General features: G+C 33.0%; 2 protein-coding genes across 8 annotated transcripts in view; one reads left to right on the forward strand and one right to left on the reverse strand.

The window, feature by feature from the left end:
* Positions 1-16842, forward strand: part of LOC726924 (synapse-associated protein 1) — a 61311-nt gene extending 44469 nt beyond the window's left edge. For 2 of the 7 annotated variants that reach the window (XM_006565854.3, XM_001122641.5), the window contains 5 exons: positions 3757-3894; positions 5212-5351; positions 5863-6002; positions 8694-8864; positions 13701-16842. In XM_006565854.3, coding sequence (XP_006565917.1) covers positions 3757-3894; positions 5212-5351; positions 5863-6002; positions 8694-8864; positions 13701-13879 — 768 coding nt within the window. In that variant the 3' untranslated portion in view covers positions 13880-16842. Of the gene's footprint in view, positions 1-3756; positions 3895-5211; positions 5352-5862; positions 6003-8693; positions 8865-9991 lie in introns of all 7 variants that reach the window. The other 5 variants (XM_006565855.3, XM_016910823.2, XM_006565857.3 and 2 more) reach the window with 4 other exon arrangements.
* Positions 16843-17592: 750 nt separating this feature from the next.
* LOC551711 (kinesin A) lies at positions 17593-24002 on the reverse strand. Its single transcript, XM_026439191.1, has 17 exons — positions 23764-24002; positions 22897-23428; positions 22202-22823; positions 21706-22133; positions 21404-21605; positions 20905-21331; positions 20492-20819; positions 20242-20352; positions 19688-20157; positions 19294-19587; positions 19173-19217; positions 19030-19113; positions 18709-18949; positions 18238-18617; positions 18005-18168; positions 17808-17931; positions 17593-17725 (listed from the first exon to the last, which is right to left on the reverse strand). Exons 2-17 carry the CDS (start codon positions 23426-23428, stop codon positions 17666-17668), a joined length of 4512 nt encoding a protein of 1503 aa, XP_026294976.1. The 5' UTR covers positions 23764-24002; the 3' UTR covers positions 17593-17665.
* Between the last annotated feature and the right edge of the window lie 323 nt (positions 24003-24325).

The raw sequence follows: 24325 nt of genomic DNA on the forward strand, positions 1-24325 counted from the left end.
ATACTTCACACATACTGGATTGTACACCTATGCCAACTGTGGTATTCATATTCACAGTTTCTTTTGTTATTTCGCTTAATCGTGGATAGAAATGTATCTCTGAATTCCGACAGAAGGAGGATGATTCAATGGTTTTTTTGAATTTTTCGCTGTTTCATTTCTGTGCAGCTTTTGACTCGTATCGATTTATCCATCAGATCGGAAGATATTTTTCCAAGCTTGCCAGTTGGAATACGGTAAACAGAAACGTCAAATCGAATTGAAGGCGAGGAGGATGACGAGGAACGTCGAAGCTGGAAATTAATCCCCGATTCTCTTCCAACCAATCGAAATTTTAGAGTGCCCTTTCGTTTCGGTCCAATTCAACGGCACTTTAGTTTGACTTCCAGCGATCTCTGATTGAATTTCGCGTCTTTGAACGTCTTATCATTCAATCGTGGAGAATACGTGGGGAGAAATACGTTTCTTCTTTCTTTTCTTACTTATAAATTGCATACTCTATCAGGAATACATATATTTGATTTGAAAAATAATTTTCCAAATCTTTGAAAATATTAGAGATCAAAGATTCTCAAAGTAATTGAATTAAAATCGATATATTCACAGCATCGTTAATTTCAAATTAAATTTCTAGATCAATTAGAAAAACTTTTCTCCGATACTCGAAATACTTTTAATCTAAAGTTGATCCGAGTTCTGGTCTCGAGGAAATCAAACGATGGCGGAATACAAATACGACATCTCGATCGTGACACGTGGACGAGATCCACGCGAAAGAATCTCTGTAAGTAATCTCTGACTCGGCGAAATCCAACTGGAAGAATCCCCCTAATGCATTAAAGATGGAGGGGCTCGTTGACGAGGATCAAGTTCGCCAAGCCTTCCTTATTATCTTTCTTATTTAGGTCAACGAAGTTCTCCCACTTGGCGTGGACAGTGCATCATCGTCGCACGAGGTGCATCATTCCTCTTTCGTTCCACTGCACGAGCTTCGCTCCACGGGGAAGAGGGATCGATATTTTTATTTCGAGATTTAAAACTTCTCCCCCCTTCGTCTTCGAAACCGTCGCCAATCTCGCGGTTGAATAAGCGAGAGTTTTGATCCCCTCGACGGGGATCTCTCGTCCGCATATTTTTCTTTCGTTCGTGTTTCTTTTTTCCCTTTTCTCTGGTCCCCGCCGTTCGTTAAACGATGGGTCACCGACAGCCAGAACACGGGATCACTGCAATAAAATCCGATCAATTGTCAATAGATCGTTTCTGAAAAGCTTCGACTCGGGAAAAAATGAAGCATCGTTTTCAAGGGGCATCGTTTCGATTGGCAAAGTGCGTGCTTTAACTCACTTGCACTCAATGGAGCGTATCAAATTACTCGGATATTTTATTTAAATGGTGTACGTCTCATTTATTTTCGTTAATCGAGTTTAAAGTTTTCCAGGGATTATCTTCGACGATGAATGTCAAACGATCCATCATATGAGCATTCAAATAAATTCCGTACAATCGTGAAAATGTTTCGTTTAATAAAAATTTAATCCCGGATCAGACACGGTAAGATTATCTTCGATTAAATATTTGCCGTGTCCGGCGAGCAGCCGCAAGAAACGAAGGGGGGCCCCCCTCCTCTCGTGGATATCGAGTGGTTCTGGCAGACTACTGGCGCCGCCGTATGGATTATCTCTCTGGTTACGATTCCTCCGAAATATGTCAATTCGCTCGAGGAAGCTTCGTTCGAGGAAGATTCGCGTCTTTCCAAAGCGTTGCCATGCCAACTGGTTGCTGCACGCACAATTTCCGCTTCGAATTTTTTAGGAATTCGTTGACCATAAGCACAACCATCCGGAGGAGAGTGGCCCAGAAAAATTTATTTTTATTCGGGTCGATGTCGCGTACGTCACTCTTTCACAATTGTGTACCACGACGAATTTTTATAACCGGTGGTCACGCGAATATACGACGCCATTACGAATCCGCGCGCCATTTCCACGAATATATATTTTTCACCGGGGAAATCGTCTTAACGTCGACAATACGATCTTGGAAATAACTATTCGCCGGCTATTACCCGATCGATCGCAGAGAGAAATTGCAGCTTAAGTTGGCGTAATCTTCGTGAATCAAGCGAACGAAAGGCGCAGAGAGAAACAGAGAGAAGAACGGGATACTTGGTGATCCATTTCTCTCCCCTTTGTCAAGGCGAAGTCTGGAAATTAGCTATATTCAATTAGCTAGGTATCTTTTTATCCTTCCAAGGTACTGATGAGGGTAACGGTAATTAGAAAAAAAAAAAAGAGGAGGGGTTGTCCGCTGTTAAATTATTCCTCTTCGAGCGTTCTCGTAGATGTTTTATTCAAGAGAGCGATGGCAATTTTTCTTAGCCCTGACTTAGCCCAACTTTGAGGGCTGTTTTCACCCTTTTAACGACTGTCTATGAAAAATGGAGATCCATATTTTTGTCCGTCCCTTCGTAAGATAACAATCTTATGAATGAATAATTCATAAATAACTTAATGCTGTGTTTATACACAAATGAATTAAATATATATAGATACGTATTTTTTTTTATCTCGCGTAGAATTACGGAGAGGTTAAAAGCCTGAGGATTATCCGAGGCGGTATCAAGAGTTCTTTGATCCAGCCACGAGCACGATACAGCGATAAAAGTTAATTTGATCGTCGGTTACTACAACGACACCGATTTTCTTAAGTCTTAACCCCGTAATACCACGTCCCTCGTGCCATCGGGTTCATCGAGTCCGGAGATCGCGAAGATCTTCGTTGACCCAAATGCTGGCCGCGATAATAAGACGGCCAGAGTCCGATGGAGCTTTTACCTCCTCCATTCTGGCTTTAATCCTTCTGCTTTCCCCGGTAACTCGTCCATTTTTCTTACCTCGTCATTCGTTTCATTGTAAACCCTCCGCGTCGTCCTCGTTTTCGAACGCTTATCCCTTCTTTCTTCTTCTTCTTCTTCTTCTTTTATAATTTTATTTGAAGGGAATTTCGTTCGTAATTCGCAATAAGCAGCATTTATTCTATATAAATAGGAGGAAGCTCGATAAACTCGATTTCTTCGAAGAAACTCTCCCCATAAAATCAGGATACGTTTCCTATTGGAAATCTAATAAACGGTGGAAGGTCGCATGGAGCCGGTTTTGATCGACGCTAATTTCGCACGCGATTGTTCCACGGATAAGATCTCCGCATTTCCTATGAAACTCGTACTGCGCGATTATTATATTTAAGCATGTACGTTCCATCATCATCATTTCTCTCTCGATATTACCAGATGCTCTGAATCTTTGAAATAATTGCCACGATATGTAAATCGCACGATTCTCCTCGATTAATAAAAGTATCGAGATACTCTTAAATAAGAATAGTAATTAAAGAATGAATTCCACTTGTAAATCTTCTTTATCAAATATTATCATCATATCTCAAAGAGATTTTGAAAAAATAATTACATATTCTAAAATTCTCACTATTCGTTCCCCTCTTCAATAATATTTAGCATCGAGCCAACAGCATCTCCACTTCATCAATCTCATCCGCTCTTATTATCATCGTCGAAAATCGGCGATAAGAAGGATCTAATTAACCGAGAAGTGAACATAATTGAAAATATCTCTCTCTCTCTCACGTATGCCATCGATGACACTGTTAATTGCGCTCACTAACTGTCCCCGTTCGTGAAACATTAGTTAGGTAGGGCCGCGACAGATGCTCTCTAACAGTGAATTAATGGTATTGCAGAGATTGGTAGCCGAGCTGAACAGAGAACAGGAGGCTTTCATTGCGAACAAGCACACCGAAAAGGGTGAGGCTGTCGCACCGTGGGTCGGTGCGCCTAACGAGGACATACTCCGCGAGGAATGCTTATCTCTCTCCATGGTGAGTAATTCCTCCTTTCTATTCGTGGAACAGAAGAGGGAGAGAACGACGGGAGGATCGTCGTCGTCGTCGTCGTCGTTGGGTTAGAGAGTGCTTCGCGCAATTGGATTCCCACATTGGACGCACAATGGCCTTTTCATCGTCACGCGTTTCCAACGAATATTATCTCGCGTGTGTTTCGTGAAAGCGTTGTGTATCAAATCGCGTCGTTCGCGCAAGTGTATCAAATTTTATTTACCCGGGGATCAAATTCGATATATTGGATATACGGGCTTTGATTTAATTTACAAATTAACTTGTTACTTGTCCCTTTACACTTTATATTCGATGTTCGCTTTAGTTTTGATATTGGATATAAATAAATACGAGAAGTAACCGTGAATAAAATTTTGATTCCATTGGACAAATTATATAATTTTTCGAATATCTTTCTGAATTAAATATTGCTTGTAATAGTTCAATCAATTTTTTTTTGATAAATATTAATTTTAACGTTGTTGTAAATTAGATTTAATTTATAAATTAATTTATTACTTGTCCAAGATTTTATATTCGATGTTCGCTTTAGTTTTGATATATGTAGTAGATATAGATAAATACAGTTCTCGAAGTAATCGTGAATAAAATTTTGATTCCATTGGACAAATTATATAATTTTTCGAATATCTTTCTGAATTAAATATATAGATGGATCAATTTTTTTGATAAATATTAATTCTAACGTTGTTGTAAATTAGATTTAATTTATAAATTAATTTATTACTTGTCCGCTTTAGTTAAAAATATAGTGGATATAGATAAATATGACAAGTTCTCCAAGTAATCGTGAATAAAATTTTGATTCCATTGGACAAATTATAAATAATTTTTCGAATATCTTTCTGAATTAAATATTGTTTGTAATAATTGGATCAATTTTTTTGATAAATATTAATTCTATCAATCGATTTTAATTAAATCCAAGATATTTCTTATATTTATAGATATCTCAAGCACGGTCAATGTCCAAGATATGATATAAATTGTTCTTTGTTAATTGAAGAGATCGTGTCGCGATTAGGAACGGTTGAAGACCACACAATTGGATTTCTTCCGGTTAATAAAGTATTCCATTAAGAATCGAATCGATCGTCGTTTTAATTGCGGCTTCTTAGAACAAACGGTGTTTCGTTGAAGATATATATATATATATATATATATATATATATATATATATATATATATATATATATCGTGATTGAGATCAACGATTGCGCAATTTCACGAAATCGCAACGAAACACGTGCAAAAGAATTTGGAGAAAAATTAATTTTTCAGGATCAACGCAATTTCTTAAAATCGCCGCCAAAGGAAGTCGATTTCCCATGGGACTTCGAGGCCGTACAACCGATGGCGCAAGCCACTCTCGCCTTGGATCCGAATTTGGAGAACATGAGGTTCCAACTGGTGCCGAAAGTGTAAGTAGTTTCGTTCAATTGTTCTGGAAATTGCGATTAAAATTTCATAAACTTTTTAGTAATTAGATTTAAAAAAAAAAAAATTTTCTTACCTTCTTAATTACAATGCCTTAGTTACATTTTATTGCTTTCAAAAATCTTTAGAAAATCCAGAATTTCCAAATTCCCTCCAATTCTAAAGATAACCAAACTTACAAATTTCCAGAAATCCTCGTAAATAGCGATAACTGTTTCACTGCAATTATTAATTAAAAATTTTCTTCCAAACTTCCTGTTCCATAACCACGTTTATCACGCCATAATCTAACCAACTGAAAGCGCGATCGAAGATCTCGAAGAACCAATTATTAGCCCAAGTTAAATGAATCCGCGGTGGGTGGGATTAATTGGGAAAATTTCGAAAGGGGAGGGTTGGGGTCCGATTACGGAAGGGGAATCGGAAGCCAATCACTGCCTCGACGTGCTTGCAATCTGTCTATGGATATTAATCCGCGACATCCGTGTTGCACAGAATATCAGAGGAGAATTTCTGGCGGAACTACTTTTACCGGGTGTCGGTACTCCGCCAGAGCCACGAGCTGAACACAATGGCCAACCAGGCAGAGAACAACCTAAATCAAACATCCGCAGGAACTGTGGATCAAGCTGAAGGTAATTCTGAAACCTCTGAGCAAACAATTTTTCACGCTTTTTATCGATATATCGTTTTTGTTTTTTTTCTTTTCCCTTTCTAATTTTTTAATCAATCATCATCACTATTAATTATTCGATAAAATAAACAATAGTCGTTGGACTCCTCCTCGTTCGACCTTTTCTTCTTTCCATCCACAAAGGTGTTTCTTTTCCAAGTTTGAAACGTCTTCGTTGCCCGTCGAAGGAAAGGTTTTTCATCAAATGAACGCATCCAGTAGTTGTTTCTTTTTTTTATTATTTTTAGTACGTTTCTCTCCTCCCCTTTCGATGGGTTTTTCGTTGTGACGAGAGTTTCGGGAGTGGATTGAAGGTAAGTCGAGCTCGATTCCTCGATTCATCGATGCACATCGCGATCCTGGAATGGGAACGTTCGCATTTTTCATCTCGATTTCAACGGAGACGTTTTAAAATGGTGCGAAACATGGCTCGATGGTCGATAATTCCAAGTTGTTGCAGAGATCTTGTAACTTTGTAGATTCTCGTTAACCGTGAGATTGATAGTCGGAGGGGATAAAGGGACGGATGTTAGACGTTACATTATTCAGAGGAGGGAGTCGAGGCTCGCCGAGATCCCAGAGTTAAATGAAATTCATATATTTCATATTTCTAGATAGATTTACTCGGATTAACCGATCAAATTTTTATCGAGAAACATAGCTAGAAAAATAGATTTCTGATTTCTTCTTAAATCGCATCCGAAAAAAATCGATCTGATTTTCATCTCTCCTCTCTTACGTCTCTCAAATTAATTAATTTGGAATATAGTAGAAAAGAGAATTTTATTTGAATAATTTCGATTATTGCCGTTTGCATAATTTATGGAGCGAAAAAGGGCTTTAAACAAGGCTTTACGGAACAACAGAATCGAAATCGTAGGATTTTATCGGTTTTGTTCGCCGCGTAAAAGTCACGCATGAAGGATAAAAAAAGAGGGAGGGGAGGGGAAAATGGGGGAAAAACCGATACAAAGCATGGAGATATCGCAATATTCAATAGCCGGCCATCGATATCACTTTACGAACAAGGTCGAACGTGGAGGTAACGCGTATATGAATCGTGCATACACACAAACTCCACCTTTTCCGGTTGTTGTTTTCCCGGATTTGCGTGCGTATGCGTGTGTGTGTGTGTGCACGTCTCTTACTTAGCTTGCATCACGATTTCGAGTACGCTTGACTCGACGTCCTCCCTCGACGGTGTTGCTCGAAAAATAGCACGGTAATTTTTTCGATTTCCGCCGAGGCGAGATTTCTCTTTTCTTTTTTTTTCCATCGATTCGTCGTCGCGATGATGCACGACGCGAATATCGACGGATGAAAGGAAAGAGAAGTCGTGCAACATCGATCGAATCCACGTCCTCCGAGATGAGATACCTCCTGCATGGCGCAATTTCGAGTTTTATGTTCAGATTCATCCTCTCGTCGAACAACGTGCTGATGAATCCTCCGAGACCGTTTAATCCGCGGATTTTCCTTTCCTGGAAAATTTGTATATAAAAGTTTGATACAGTTCAGAAAAAATTCGATATATTTTATAAGGAAAAGAGATCCGATAATATAAGTATTCGTGTATTTTAAGAAGATAGATGAAGTGAAAAATCAGCAATTAAGCATAAGAAATATATTCTAATATACACTTTTTGAAACTAAATATTCTTTGAATTATTAATAAATTATCATGAATCGTTATATAATAAAAAATATCCCTATCCATCACAAAATTACAATTAAACAATGAGTTAATTCATCGTTTATTATTGAAAATGTGAACATGTTTTCCAATATTCGAAAATCGAATTCCTGTCAGCACGTTTTCGACGAAGAAGAAAGTTTTTTTCGGGAAAATGCGAGTCCGTTGGTCGGCCTCGAAATCCATAAGATAGAGGGTCCAAAAAATCCAAACAATGAGGATTGTTCATCTGAAGCAAGATGGACGAATAACGGATGAAACGAGATAAAACGGGAGAACAGCTCGTGGGGAGGGAGGGAGAAGAGATGAATGATCGGTGAAACTCTCCCTGTCTGATCTCCGGGAATGATCGCCCGTGAATGAGAATTCGAAGCTATCTTCCACAGGCTGTTCATCCCTCCACGTCCCCTCTTCATCCCTCCCTCTCTCTTTCCCGAAATGAGAATTCGATTCCGGCCAACGCTCGCCGCGGTTTCAACGACTTCCGTTTGTTCGTGAACCGGATGATTGCGAGAAGGATGTTTAACGCCCTGCCGGTCTGGTTGAGTCGTGCTTGAAATTCGATGATCTCGAGGTTGCAATTCCTTGGAGATTCGATTTGATACATTTGTGCACAGTACATATATATATATATCCCTGTTTCACGAAGCTTCTTAATTTCTTCTTAATTCTTTTGGTTCATTTTTCTTTTCTTTCTTCCTTCTTTTTTCTTTTTTTTTTTAACTCTAGAATTAAAAATCTTAGAATTAGTAAAGGCGAAGAAAAGTAGCGGCTTTTTATTGTATTGGTTCGAATCACATAATAAATCGCACGAATTTAGAGAATTCGAAAAAGAAAGAGAGAAAGAAAGAAAGAAAAGGAGCTGTAAATATAAAATAGAGGCGTGTAGTAGAAGCTTTTTTAGCGTTAGGCCGGTACCCGTCCCTTCTAGTTTAGCCGTGAGTGTTGTCTTGCGAACAGTTCAAGTGACCACTGGCCAGGAAAGCAGCGGAACCGTGATGACCGGGAGTAACAGCGCGTTGGCCGATTCGCCGGGCCACGAATTCGTGTCCGATAGCATGAGGGTCTCGGACACGGACCTCGAAGAGGTCCGGGAAGGCATGAAAAAGCTGGGGATGCAGCCGCCTAAAGGTTAGTCGATCGTTGGTCGTCGTTACTAACTTGCGCAACAATTTCTATCAAGCTACGGAACACACGATCTTGATAACTCGTGGCGCGTTGTGATAATCGGATGATTTCGTTCGATAGATGTAAAAATGAAAAAAAAAAAGAGAAGAGAATATGCGAATCACGATGCGTGCTTCCATTCGATTCGATCGATCTATTCTTGAAAACAATGATCACGTCGATTCGAAATTGTTCTGTACACACACATATATACACATACACATATATATTTGTCGATTAATAAGTAAAGTAAGACGCATGTTGTTCCGTTACGACCACCAACGAAATTTCTGAACAATGGATACGTATATGTATATAAAATATACATTCGAAGAGGAACGAGCTCTCTTTTTGTTTCCCACGATCTCGATGAATATTTATTGGACGGGTGAAAGTGCAAAATTCGCATCGTGAATTGTTTAATTCGTAATATCGAATTCGTTAGTGTGAAGGAAACGAAAGAAAATGAACTTATCGATTCGAGGAAAAGAAGGGGAGGAGAAAGAGAAGTGAAGTTCCTCTTGGATCGAGTGATCTATGACCAAAGACACAAAGGTGTGTCCAAGAAAGAACACATCCCTCGTGAGTATACTCGTTAAATGAACGTCAAAATTAAAAAAAAAAAAAAGATCGATCTGTCGATGTTTCCACCACTTATTTTCACCAGCGTGTTCAGCTAACAACCACGTTTTTTGTCACGTTTGTAGTTTGTGTGTGTAGTTTTCGTTTCGCTGTATACCTTTTTTTTTTTTTCTTTTTTTTTTCTTTTTCAAATCTTTTCATTTACTCTCCATTTTTTCTCTTTTTCGTGCGAGTAGAACAATTTCTCCTTACATTTTTTACCTTATAATAAATGTGCTTATCATTCTTATATATTCGTTACAGTAGGAATTGCTAGTGTACAATGTACAATCATCCACGTCTATTTTATTTATATTATTCGTATATATAATATATATATTCCTCGAGAGAAAAAGAATATCTACCGTTTTTTCTCGTTTCTCTGTTTGAACCCTTGCTCGCCTCTCGTCTGACTTTTATGATGCCTGATGTGACTAAACGACCGCTTTTCCATTCTATTCTGTCAACAGCCTAAGAAGAGGAGAATCCCCCCGATATAAAAGCATTATCCAAAGCACACCCCTCAGAAATAAATACGACAAGCTTCTTTCCCCGTCTCGAAGGCCGACGTTGAGCTTTTCGGTTCTCGTCCACAATTTCCTTCTACCCTCCTTCTCTTTTTTTTTTTTTTACTTTTCTTATTTTTCTTCTTCTTCTTACTCGTTCCTCGCGTGGTTAATCCCCGTAAAATAACCGTAATTAGAGTGTAAATGCGAGGATGTTCTCACGGGACGAACGATCCTCCTTGTTTTTTTGCTTCCTTGTATCATTTTGCTTTCTCTCTAACGTAATCCTTTCAAGTGTCTCTCTTCTTTTATTCGTTTTATTTTATTTTATTTTATTTTTCCATTATCGTCCCCCCTCCCCAAGTCCCGATAAGAGATCGACAAGATCGCCACCCGTGCCACGCGTGTAACAATCGATCGACGATGTTAAGGGTAGTTTTTCGTTATCGTTGCTATCGTTATCCGCCGATATCGTTTCGCCCGTCGATCGTGTCGTCGTCACCGTGGTTGGTCGTCGCCTCGATTCGAACGCGAGACAGGGATCATTCTTGTTTTATTTTTTTTCTTTTTTTCCCTCCCCCGGAGACAATAGATTTGCGCTCGAGAAAGGAGAAAAGAGGAAAAAACGAGAGAGGGAAGAGATAGAGAGAGGGAGAGGTGGGGAATATAGACGAAGAAAATAAACTAAGTATAATAAATAGCGATCTTTTTTTTTATATAAAGAAAGAGACACGTCGGATTTTGAAACGTGATCAAGAAACAACGCGTAAAAATCGATGATAGCGAGTAGCGATTACACGCGATTAATGGCGTAATGTATGCTGAGGGGAGAGCAATGAGAGAATGAATGGACGAACGAATGAATGTTAGTGAGAGAGAAAGTGAGAGAGAAATTGTAAGAATGTAACGTAGATGCGCGAGGACACACTCTTCTTTCGAGAAAAGAACGTGATGTAGAAGATGAAATAAAAGAGAGGAAAAAAAAAATCTTTGGTAAAAAATGAAAAGACGAATACAAAAAAAAAAGAAAATATATATATATAAATATATATTTATATATATATATATAAAACGTAGAAGAAAAATCTTGTAAAATCACACGAGCAAAGATATAAAAAAAAAAAAAACTCGATTAAATGTCTGTATGTCTGTCCGTTTGTCTGTCGTCTGTCTGTCTTCGTTCTTAAATTAATAAATATTGTCTCTTGTCGATTCTTTCCGTGTTGTAAAACATTAAGGAAATATTAAAAACATATAACACAAAAGAAAGAGGGAAAAAAAGCCAATAAAGAAAGGGAGAAATGTAAAAAATGAAGTGGAAAGAAGAGAAAAGAGGTGGGAAGTAAAATAAAATGTGAACAGAGGGGAAGGACGACGCGAAACTGTGACTCTGACTCTTGAAGAAAAGTATTCTTTGCGCGATCGAAAGTGATCTTCCGAACTGAAAGAATAAATAGTCGGACGAAAGAAATTTATTAATGCTAATCGTAATCAGTATCTTCTTTAAAAAAAGAAAGAAAGAACAAAGAATTAAAAAGAATTAAAAAGAGATAGAAAGGATAGGAGAGAAGACAGAGGAAGAAGGAAAAGAATTTACTAAATATTACCGTAAAAAAAGGAACTAAGAGAAAGGGTAAGATATAAAATTCATCGAATGACAATACATGTTTTAAAAGAAAATAATTTAAAAAAAAAAAAAAAAGAAATAAAGAAAACTAAATAAAATAAATAAAACGGGAATCGAGGTGTAACTTTCTCGTCTCGTCTCTCGTGGGTGTAGTCCTCCTCATAGTGATTTTCCTTCCAACTCAATTGAACATAAATTTAACAAAGAGAGTTACACGCAACTGATTCACGGTAAAAAAAAGAAAAAGAAAAAACGAACGACCGGGGGCGATCCGTTTACACGCCCGTCCACTGGAACAAACTTTAAAAATCGTTATAGAATAAGAAAAAAGGAGAAGTGATTATAGAGATAAAAGTTGAAGGGAGAAGGGGAGGGGGCGGGAGAAAATTTTTTTCTTTAATCGAGAAAAAAAAAAGAAAGAAAGAAAGAACGGCGACAAAGGAGGAGAAAAATCGTAACGATTACAGAGAGACGAAGAATGAATGCGAGAAATAAATTAATTTGTACATTTTCCATATGTCTCTGGACGGACGGTTAAGCGGTGTGAACGAGCACGAGAAAATCCGCACGTGCACCGGTGCACCTGATTTCGAAACGAATAAAATGGGGGGGAAAAAGAGAGGAACATGAAGGAGGGAAAAAAAAAAGAAGTACGATAGAAACAAATCGACAAAGGTAAAAAAAAGTAAAAATAATAGAAACGACTGGGTAACGCGCGAAGCCTTCGATATTCGACCAATGCTCGCGAGGCTATCGACTAGATTTGACATGGAGAGCGCGTGTAAAGACGAATCGATACACACACGTACACGTACACGCAGAGTTAGAGGGAGAGACAGAGTGTATGTGTGAGAAAAAGAGGACGAGTATCGGGTTTGTCGGTGAAAAGTTCGGTTTCTCACGATTTTTCTCAGTTCGACGGGGTGAATATAATTTCTATTGCATATTAAAAATAATAATAATAATAATAATAATAATAAAAATTATTGATACGAGCTTCGGAACGAATTTAAACGACGATAATAATTAATACACACAAGTGCAGTGTGATGGAACTTTTGGACGAGCGAGAGGGATTGAGTACGAGTTTCGGGGGAAAATTATTTTAGGGAAATTTCCCAAGTCAAATTCAAACGACTCGAGAGAGACTCGTAATTAGCTTAATCGTATTAAGGTGGAAGGAGAGTTTATTTCGCGGCTTCCGATCGATCGAGTCGGACGCGTTTCTCTCGCGGAACGAAACTTCCGGTCGCCCCTTGTTTTTTCGCCACCCGATAGACGATCGCGATTATATTCGCGCGCGAGAAACGATTTCATCGAAGGAGAGAGAGAAAGAGAGAATTGGAATCGGTTCGCGACGAGATCTCGATTTATATTATAACGGAGGATAAATAGAATGATCCATCAAATCTTCGAGGGGGATATTTAATTCAATCGCTGGCGGATGAAGGAGGGAAAAGCGTGGCGAGGCACGCCGGGAAACCTACCTACCCCCCCGTCTCTCCGGTTCTTCCGTTTTCGCCTTTTGACCCTCCCCTCCTCCACCCCCCGTTTTCTCGGTTCTCTCCATCCTTGCGTGTGATTTGAGTTTTTGCCTCTCTCGCCCTTCGCCCTTCTCCCTCCTCCCGCCTAACCTCTTACGCTCCTCACCTCTCCCGACTAACACTAACACAGACACACGATTTAATTCTGGCACACGGAGACACACGGACACACGAGGCTCTCTCGTCGCGAGATCGATGTGAAGGAACAGGCTGCGAACATTTGCTACGTACATTGTTGGAAACAGCTCCACGCGTGGAAAATCGTGCTCGATTCGTGAAATCTGTAAACACGTGAAATATGTACACGTATACACGATAATTTCGAGTAAATCGTACGTTATAGATGCATTAAAATACTGACACCACATATAGAACTGAAAAAACGGCACACATATACACACACACACACACACATACACTTACACGAAACATATACACGCGCCAAACAAGAGGCCGCGTGGCCCGCTTGAAACTAGCTACAACGCTACTTGTGAATCTCCAGCAGAGGAAGATTGGGAACGCGAATTGGAAGCGGAGCTGAAGGATTACGAGGTAGTAACAGGTAACGAAGAGAGGAGCAGCGTGGAAACACCGGTGAGAAGCAGTGGCGCGTTGGACAAAGATTGGGAGAAGCAGATCGACGAGTTACTTGCCAACGAGGACGACGAGGACCTCAAGTGAACTGGGATATCCTCTTTGTGAATCGGATAGAGAGAGAGAGAGAGAGAGAGGAAGATCTTTGTCGCGTTTTGGATCATCCTTCGTTTAAAGGGGGACTAGTGTGAGAGATCGCCGGCTGGGATTGTTGTGCGTCTTTCCTCCATCGACTTTCCTCCTCTACTTGTTTGTAGAGGAATAGAGGGGATGAAAGATTCTCGAAAACAGAAGGATCTCGTCTTTCTACTTCCCTTTCCCTTTCGTTCTATCCCTCTTTCGCGGTTGTTGAGACGTCGCCATAGGGAGGGAAAAAAGATTTCTTTTTCGAAGGAAAGATCTGCTTGGATGATATATAAAAATGTAATAAAGTGTAAAAAAAAGAAAAAAGAAGGTAAGAAAGAAAGAAAAAAACGTGAGAGAAAAGACTATGTTTCGATACTTTTCTTTTTTTTTTTTTTCGTATCGTTAAAACGATTGTAATTAAGGATAGAGAGATAGAAGAAAGGAAAAGGGTGTTTGAAGAAGAAGACGAAAGGAGCTGTTCCTCGTTTCCTCTTCTCCTATGGGGTACTTTCCTCAACAACGCGTACGTTTGCGATCCTCGAACACGATGAAGATAAGAGATAAGATTTAAGAGGGAGAATAAAGGGGAAAAAGAGGAACATGGGAAGAAGGTTTGTGCGATGATTATAAGAATATTATTTTATTACCGATCGATCTCACTTTTTTCTTAAACTTTTGTCGATATTTTTCATCCATCGATGATCCTTTGGACGGTGGACGGGTGTGCACACGAGATGATACATGCTTTTAACGCCACACTTATGTCAATTGTTAGACTCGTTTATAAGGGCGAATATGTAATATTTAAAGAGAATAAAAAAAAAAGAAAGAAATTCTGAAGTTTTCCCCTTTGTAATATCGATCGTTATTTAATGAACAAAAAAGAAAAAAGAAAAAAAAAAGAATAAATAATTAAATAAAAATGTGCTATTTCTAACATCAAGCGTGTTATGTAATATTACACAAAATGCACTGTGCTACGGAATAAATATGTATATATATGATATATATATATATATATATACGTATAAAAAATGAATAGATAATAAATGAATGGGAAAAAAAAAAAACGAATGCTTCTTCATCGAGTTCGAAGGATCGAGGACTATCCGAAGTGACACATTACACTGCCGTGTGCCGAAGGACACCGTTTCGAACGATTATTGTCAACTATTGGCTATATTTTTTCCCCCTGAGAGAAAAAAGAGAAAAAAAAAAACAGTTTATGAGCGATGATCACGTTTTTCCTTGATCGTTATTCGTTGATCGTAGATATTGTTCGCCAAAAATGAATTTTTATTCGATCGCGAAGTCGCGAAAAAATAGAAAACAATTGGTAAAAATCTACGCAGATTATTATTAATTATTATTATTATTATTATTATCAGGCGCATTTGTTAATGTTGCGTCGCTAAAGATAGATTTTTTGCGTTAAAATTTGTCTAAATATTTGTTACATGTTACAATATTTACGCTAAGATCGTTATGCGTATTTTAATATTGATACGCAGTATGTCCACATGATGTCCGGAAGGGCTCAATTAAAAATTATTCAATAGAATTAATTAATAATAAAAACGAATCGATGGATAGGAAACAAACAATTTCTCGACATGATTTTCTGCAACATACCGTCCAATTATTTCCTCGACCTCGTTGAAAAATCGAGGCGAAACAACAATTCTCGTGTAGAAAAGAATCGTGATGGATAAAGTTTAGCGTTTCGCGGCACGATATTTTATCTTCGTTAATGTTCGTTTCCTTCATCATATGGACACTCTGTGATCGATAAAGAAATATTAAGAGATTCGATTGTTATATATTCGAGATGTGTATAATGAACACGATATGAAAAGAAAAAAAAAATGGATGAACTGTTATTATGATAAATATTAATAGAAGCAAAAGTCAAGAAACTAGAAAAAAAAAAAGAAACGATTCCTGTAAATGATTGTTGATTATACAACAAAAAAAAAAAAAAAAAAAGGGGAAAAATTCAAAGAAAGTAAGTGTCGCATTCGAATAAACTCGTACTTCTGATCGTTTGCGTGCGCCACTATGTTGAGTCCAGATCTTTCGTCAATTCTTCTCAAATATTTTTTTAGGTTATCCTTTGTCCGTGCATCGATCGACTAATTCGATGTACATAAGAGTAAAAGAAAAGAATAATGAAAATGTATTTAGCTTAGAAATTTGTAAAGAAGGAAAGAACCCTTTAAGAAAGACTTGATTCTGAGCTCAACGCTGGTTCACCGTGTGCGCGTGTTTCATCCAGTTCGCTGTGAAATTTTTCATTCGCACTAGTCGTTAGATCAATATATAATACCTATATTATATGAAATGTATATTAACGTTAAGATATCGCAATTAATCGGGCCTAAGTTCGTTGTAACATTAATGAAAGACAGAAACGCATATATGTTATAAATATATATATATATATATATACATGGATATGACTAATATTATAAAAATTGAAATCTGGCAATTATGATTCTTTTCGAAATGACACCGATATGAATACAAAAAAAATACATAAATTTTTGAACGTGTCTTTCATTGATAATCTTTGTGTATATTATTATATTCTATGATTCTGTTCATAGAGTGATTCTCATAGAGTGTTATATTTCTTGTATATGTAACGTGTTACGAACGCCATATAAATCACGATTTATGTATGCTCTTTGCCCCGACTGAGACATGAGAAAATACATTTTCGCGAAAAAAGTCCTTCATTTTTTGGACAATTAGAATTGTGGGTCAGAAATGTAATATGTAATAATATGAACATGTTGATAAATGAACGTCTTTCCCTTCAATGGTCAAAACAACAAAAGAAGAAAAAAAGGAAAAAAAAAAGAGTATGAAGAGAAAATAAATCATCATGGTGTACTTCGGCAGTCCCCCTATTTCAAAACAACTCTGTGAATTGTGTAATAAAAGTTATCCTATGGTACAGTGCATTCACTCATAAGAATGAACATACACCTAATACATATATAAAATGATATACATAATATACATATGAAAATAAATAAATAAGAAAAATATATATATATATATAAATATATATATATATATATATATATATATATATATATATGTTGTTGACTCCATTGAAAGTATGATAATATATTATGAATATTAATGAGAGTATAAGAAGGATAAGCATTAATTACAGAACTATTAAAAGAGAATAATTAATATAAGTGCGGAATGTAACAATAAAGGTCGTGTACCTCGTGAAAAATAAACTATATCATAAGTAAATTGATAAGTTTTTATCTATCGTTCAAAATTCCTTTTAATATATTAAAGCTCTTTATCTAAAAAAAATATATATAAAAAAATTTTTTTAAAAATAAAAAACTTTTGAAAGATGTAAATATTTGACATCTATACTAAAAAATAGTATACATTATAGTATACTATAATATACTACATTATAGTATACATAGTATACATTATATATATTAATATTATTATTTATGGAATTACATATTTGAATTAATATTTTTATGTTCAAATGCGAATAATAAAAAACAATATTTAAAAAATACATTATTTTAATAAGATGTACAATTAAAGGATGCATAAATATTGTTTCATTATTCTTATAATATGTTATAGAGAATAAAGTAAATTCAAGTAGAAAAATCACAGAAAACATGTTGCTTGATAACATGGTTATAATGTAATATTTCTCCACAATTTATTCACTGGCACAATCTATTTACAATATTTTCATTTTCGTCTAGTTCTTAAAGTTCTGGTTGTCATAGTTGGAGTGATAGTTTCTGTACTCTAAATAAACAATTGATATTTAAAATGTATAACATGAACGTGTATATATACATATATATATAGAAAAATTAAAAGCAATTACCTCAAGTGGTTCTATATCTTGAAAAGATTCATCTCCTGTAACATATAGTTTCTTTCTACGAGTATTTTTTTTTTTTTCCGAAACTTGTTCCGGAGGTGGCAAAATGGTACGTTTTGTACTTCGCCTAATAAAAAAATGAATTTTAATATTAATTAATAATATGTGCAATTTTTGTACTTTATTATTATGTAATATACTTTGAATCAGAGCCAGAAAGATCGATCACTGAAATTTCATCTTGTTTCGGTGAAGATGGTGTAAATTTTTTTGGTGGTCGTCTCATTCGACGTTCTTTAAGTACTACTTCATCTTCAGACGTATTTCCACAATAGTCTCTTTCTTTCAAATGATTCTTTGTTAACTACAAAAAAATAGTTACTAAATAAAATTTATTCAATAAATATTATATTAAATTCTGTAATAAAAATACCTTTTGTTTTTGTTTTTCTAATTCTTCTTGTTGATTTTTTACTAAACTTTCATATTTTGACACCATCTCATCCCTATTCTTCATAAATGTTTCCATTTCACGTTCTTTTTCGATTAAACTATTTTTTAATTCTTCGTTCATAATTCTTAATCTTTCGTTCTCCACTTGTCTCTCTTGAGTACTTTGTTGTAAAAGATCTAATATCTTGGCATTTTGTTCATTATGTTTAACACGAATTTCTAACTGTTCAATATATTCTAATTTTTGAGAAAGCATGTTTTTCGTATCAGTTAAATCCTTAATTGTATTCTTCATCTCTATTTCCATTAATTTATCATTTCTATCATCATTTTCATTTTTGTTTATCATGCTCTTCATTTCTGTAATAATTAAAATATAAAAATTTTAAGTCATATATTATATTATAATATAAAGCATTAAATCAAATCAATTACATCAATCAAATCAAACCTTTCTGAAGAGAAATTATTTCAGCATCTTTATCTCGCTCTTTTTCCTCTGCTTGTTCTAAACGATCTTCGAGTTCTAAAATTCTATCATGATTTTCATTTAATAATTTCTGCAGTTGATCTTTCTCAACTTGACATATTTCTAAATTTTTATTTAATTCATAAATCTTTTCCTGAAGCTCAGTTAAACTTTCAACATTATGTTCTAGTTCTAATATTTTAGCAGCATGTACCTCCAAACACTAAAATTTTATTTAAAAAAAATTAAATTATTTTAAATAAAAAAAAAATATAGAAATTTATAGGAATTTTTTTTCAATACCTGTGATTTGATATTATTTTTTTCTGCTGCAGATGAAAGTTCTTTTTTTAAATTACTTATGGTTTCTTCATGTTCATTTTTGCACTGTAATAATAAATAAATTATATTGATATGAAAAATAATAATTTTAATTCATATCATACCTTTGAAATGTAAGTATCAAAATCTGCTTGTAATATATTCAATTTCTGTAAAATATAACATGTCTATAAAATGTTTAAATTTATATAAAATATTCTTATAATATAAAGAAAAATAACATACTTCTGTGTATTGATTACAATCATTTTTAACAAGAGAAAGTTGTTGCTCAGTTTCATTTATTTGTTGTTGATAATTGTTAATTTTTGTTTCTAAAGAAACTTTAATATCATCAGTACTTTTTAATGTTTCTTGAATTTGTATTTTATCTTTTTGTACCAAAGATAATTCTTTTTCAAGTAAATTAATCGTCTGCTTATATTTTTCTTTCTCAGCTTTGCTTACATTATTTTCTTCTAAAAGTTTATCTATTTTTTCTTTTAATAGTATCATCTCTTGATCCACTTCTTTAAGTATCTTTAAAATAAAAGAATAATTATATAGAAATAAAAAAAAAATATTACATTTTATTTTTATATATTTGTTTATTATTATATTTATTATTATTTTTACCAACCAGACATTTTTCTTCATATTGTATCTTAATATCATCATATTTCACCATTAACTTTGCTAATTTATTTAAAATCATCTCATGATCATTAGTTTCTTCGATAAAATTTGTTTGATTAATCTTTTCTTTTTCCATATTTTCAATTGTCTGGCTACTTTTATTAATTACATCATTTTTAGATAATTCAACGCAATGTTCGTCAGATTCCATATGTACTTGACAACCTATTTCTATCGTTTCAACTTTTACCTTGCATTCTATTTTATTTTCATTTTTAATTTTACATTGTACATTATTCATTTTCAAATTATATATTTGTTCAGATATATCTTTTAATTTAATTTTAGCACATTCCAATTCCATCTTTAAACTTTGTATTTCAGTTGTACTTCGTAGTAATTTTTCTTTTAAAGTTGAATTCTCTTCATTTATTGCAATTATTTTTTCTTGTATTTGAGTATCAAATACATTTTCTGTACAATTATAGTTAAAATTAAAATTAATACCATAATTTTAAATCAATATTAAAAATTTTAAATTAAAAATTATGTACATACCTGTTTGTATATTCTTATTATTTTGATTTGAATCTACAACTATTTCTACATTAAAATCAGAAGATATTTCTTTTATAGCAATATTTTGATCTTTATCTACTGAACACTCATAAGATTTTTTATAATCCTATAAAATAAAGATTTATTAGATTTGAATGAAAAAAGTAGTTTTATCTATTTAAAATAGTATTCAATAATTAATAACATACATCATTTTCATATTCTAAATTTTGTTTCATATTCTTTTTAATATCAATTGTTTTTTTCAATAATTCAAATTCATCGAACAACAATAATTTTTCGTTCTCCAATTTATTTATTTGTTCTTGCATTTTATTTTCATAATCAACTATTTTTTTATTTTGATTATCCAATTTTTCTTCCAATTGATCAATTATTTTGATTTTTTCTGATAAACACATATTAATATGTGTAAGATTTGCTTCTAAGTCATCTATTGTTTCTTGTTTTTCAAATAATTCCTCTTTTTGTTCTTTAATTTCATATTCTTTTTCTCTCATTTCAGTAGTAATAGAAATATAATCTTCTTTTGCTTCATTTAAAAATACTTTAAGTTTCTGAAATAATGTAATTATATAATAAAAAAAATATATATCATGTAAATTATAAATATATTATTTCTGTAATAATTATCATAAATACTTTAACTTGTTCCTGTTTTGCAAATAATTGAGATTTTAATTCCTCTATATAATAATTTGTGTCTTCATCTGAGCAAATATCTTGCTGAGCTGCATTTAATAAATTTTTTATATTTTTTAGATCTTCTTTTGTTAAAGCGAGCTCAAATATTGCATTATTTTTTTCAACCATTAGAGTTTGATTTGTTTCTTTAAGTTCTTTCATATCAATTTTTAAAGAAACAACTTTTGACTTTAAATGTGAATTTTTTATCTCTAGTTCTTCAATATTTCTTGAATAATCATCTGAATTATTAATACCAAGAGATGAACGTCTTCTCTTGCGACAACTAAGTTGATCCAATTTTTGTTTATAAAATTCTTCAACTTGTTTTACAGACCATTGAAGTACATCTTCTTGTTGTTGTTCTACATCTTTTATATGATTCCTAAATTACATATCATTATATTTAATTTTATTTAAGTCTTATAAAAAACAAAATAACAAATTTAATACATACTTCCATTCTATTTCAAGTTTTTTCATCATAGATGTATAAGTATCAGCCATTTCTTGACGTATTTGGAGGTCACGAGTTAATGCAGAACTTTTTAAAACAGAAATTTCTTTCTTCAATCTTTCGTTTTCGCTCATTAATTCATCATATTTTTCAAATCGAACATAATCAGACGTACTAATATCATCAACTGTGTTCTGCCATTCTATAAAAATAATATAAATTATTATATTATACAATATATATACACATAAAATTATAAATTATATTATAAATCAAAATTAATTAAAAAATGAAAAACATACCTTCACTTTCCAATTCTGTAGCATCCCAATCAGTTACTGTTTTTATGCTTTGTGTAACTATTTGTGAAAATCTTGATTTATTTTTATGTACTTTTTCTTTTTCTATAACTATTTTTTTTGCAATTGCAGAAAAATTGAGTACATTTTGCGTTTCTATGTATAAATTTGGAATAGGATTGATATTTACTATTAAAACTATATGTTCTTTACCCGATAATGCTTTTTGAAACAACCTTGTTAATTTTGATTCTCTAAATGGTCCGATATGTTCTATTTTTTGTTTTGATAATTGTCCTTCATGAATACTTTTTAAACATCTTCCCAATACTAGCAGACTTGTATTAATATTTTGTGCTTCTTTTAATCTATCTCCAATATTTAATGTTTTTTTTAATCTTTCTGAACCAGCCAAATCACAAAATGCAAACCTATTTAAATAAAAACAAATAATAAAAAAAATAATAAATAGATAATAAAAAGAGAAAATTTTACATACGTGCTAACTTCAACAGAAGTGGGATCATTTTCAACATAATATTTTAATAATTTAATAGTAAATATGCAATGTGATCTTGAACTTCTTGCATTTAAAGCAGTTGCAGCTACTTTCAAATTATATTGTCCAGCCATTAAAACTTGATAAGCTTCAGAACCAGAATGTACACAAACAGCTTTTAAACCTTTAATAAATGCTCTTCCTTGGCTATCTGTTGCTAATTTAAGAGGTGTTCTTTTTTTTTGACATTCATTTGATAAAAGATCATATACAATTTCATTATAAATTTCAGCAAATGAAACCCAAATAGAATAATGTGCATCAATACATTGACTTGGTCTATTAGGTGACTCTTCTTGTAACAATTTCTGCATTTCTTTATAAGTATTAATATATTGGTATTTATCTACAGAAGCAAATGTTAATAATTTGGTTTTTATCTCTAATTCTTGTGCACGTTCAAGAGGATCCAAAATAACAACATCACAATGATTTACAGGTTTGTAAAAAGGAGTAGATTTTGGTGTAATATTTGAAAAGACAAATTCTAAACATCTTGGTATTATTCCAGGAGATGTAGTAGTTCCTTGTAATGTATAAGATTTCCCTGAATTTGTAGTACCTATAATAATATTACATTAGAATAATTTAAAATATTTATATCACATATTAATTTATATTTTAGTTAAATTTACCATAAGTCATAATAGTAGAATTTTGCCCACTTAAAAAATCTATCATTTGCTGCTTCACAGCTTGTTCAAATAATTCTAATTGAGTAATTTCTGGTCCAAAAGTTTTAGTAAATGTAAATTTTCTACATACGATATCAGTACTATTGGATTTTTTAATACAACTAGTATTTTGATCTAAAGTTGGTAATCTTGTGAATAATGTTGTTGAATTGATTATTTTATATGCATCCTGTTGTTCTTGTGATAATTTTAACTTCTTAGGATATGGTTTCATTCGTAAATATACTTTAACAGTCTGTAAATTTTCTGATTCTGAATTTACAGAACCATTTTCTACAATATAATTGCATTCGTCAGATTCATTTTCATATACAGAAAGTAAATTTTTTTTAGTATCTTTTGAGACACAAGGTCTTTGTCCATAAGCTAATATACTTGGATCTCTTCCAAATAAATATGACATCTCATCTTGAGGATTATTATTATTATAAGAAGGTCTAATAGAATCTAATGTATTCTCTAATGTATTCATCTATAAATATTTAAAGAATATATTATTTTTTTATATTTTAATTATAATACAAAGAAAAAAAAATTAAAGTTTATTTACATCTTATATATATATCTGTTTATATATCTGTTTATATCTTTTTATAATAAAATTAATTAACTGACATAAAAAATAAAATATCTTTACAAATATTAAATTATATATAAATAAAATTCTTACAAATATTATTTAAATTTTATAAAGTAAAAAAAAACAAACTTTTTTTATTATTACATACTTCTAAAAACAAACTATATTTTTGAATACTGAATTTCTTATAATAAACTGATAACCTGTTGTCAATTTTAAATACATACCTTTTATTTTAAATCTATAATAATTACTTATAAAACATTAGATTAATAATTACTTTAACTTAGCTATATGAAAATTTCAATAATTAAATCAAAATAAACATTCACGCACATTTCTTTCGCAGGAAGTTCACATAAACTCACAGCAAACGGTTAGTAACTTATTTTGAAATCTTACATTAAAAATGCTTTCTGCTGATTGGTAAATTATTCAATAAACGTATTATTACCGCGCTTAACATGCAACCAATAAAAATCGAAGAATAGATTTATCTACCAATAAAAATGAATGTATAAAACTAAATTCTGATTTGTGAAAAATAATCAGAATTAAATTATCTTTATTAAAGTTATTATATATTTAAAAAATTAAAATTTATTTAATAGAAAAAGTCATTTACAAAAATAATTTCATATTTATAAAATTTAATTATAGAAAATTAAATATATATTAACATCATAATATGTTATTTATATATTATTTATATTCTTTAATCTAAAAATTAATAATAATAATAACACCAAAGTATTAAAATAAATCTTTATTATATTTTGTCATTTATAT

Source organism: Apis mellifera, linkage group LG2 (genome assembly GCF_003254395.2).
Source record: "Apis mellifera strain DH4 linkage group LG2, Amel_HAv3.1, whole genome shotgun sequence".
Classification (NCBI taxonomy): Eukaryota; Metazoa; Arthropoda; class Insecta; order Hymenoptera; family Apidae; genus Apis; species Apis mellifera.

Excerpts from the sequence above, each read along its gene's own strand:
- LOC551711 (XM_026439191.1), bottom strand. The coding sequence starts at position 23,428 with ATGAATACATTAGAGAATACATTAGATTCTATTAGACCTTCTTATAAT. Across the intron at positions 20,820-20,904 it reads CAAAACAGGAACAAGTTAAA|AAACTTAAAGTATTTTTAAA; the intron begins GTATTTATGATA and ends ACATTATTTCAG. Across the intron at positions 19,218-19,293 it reads ATTGTAATCAATACACAGAA|AAATTGAATATATTACAAGC; the intron begins GTATGTTATTTT and ends TATATTTTACAG.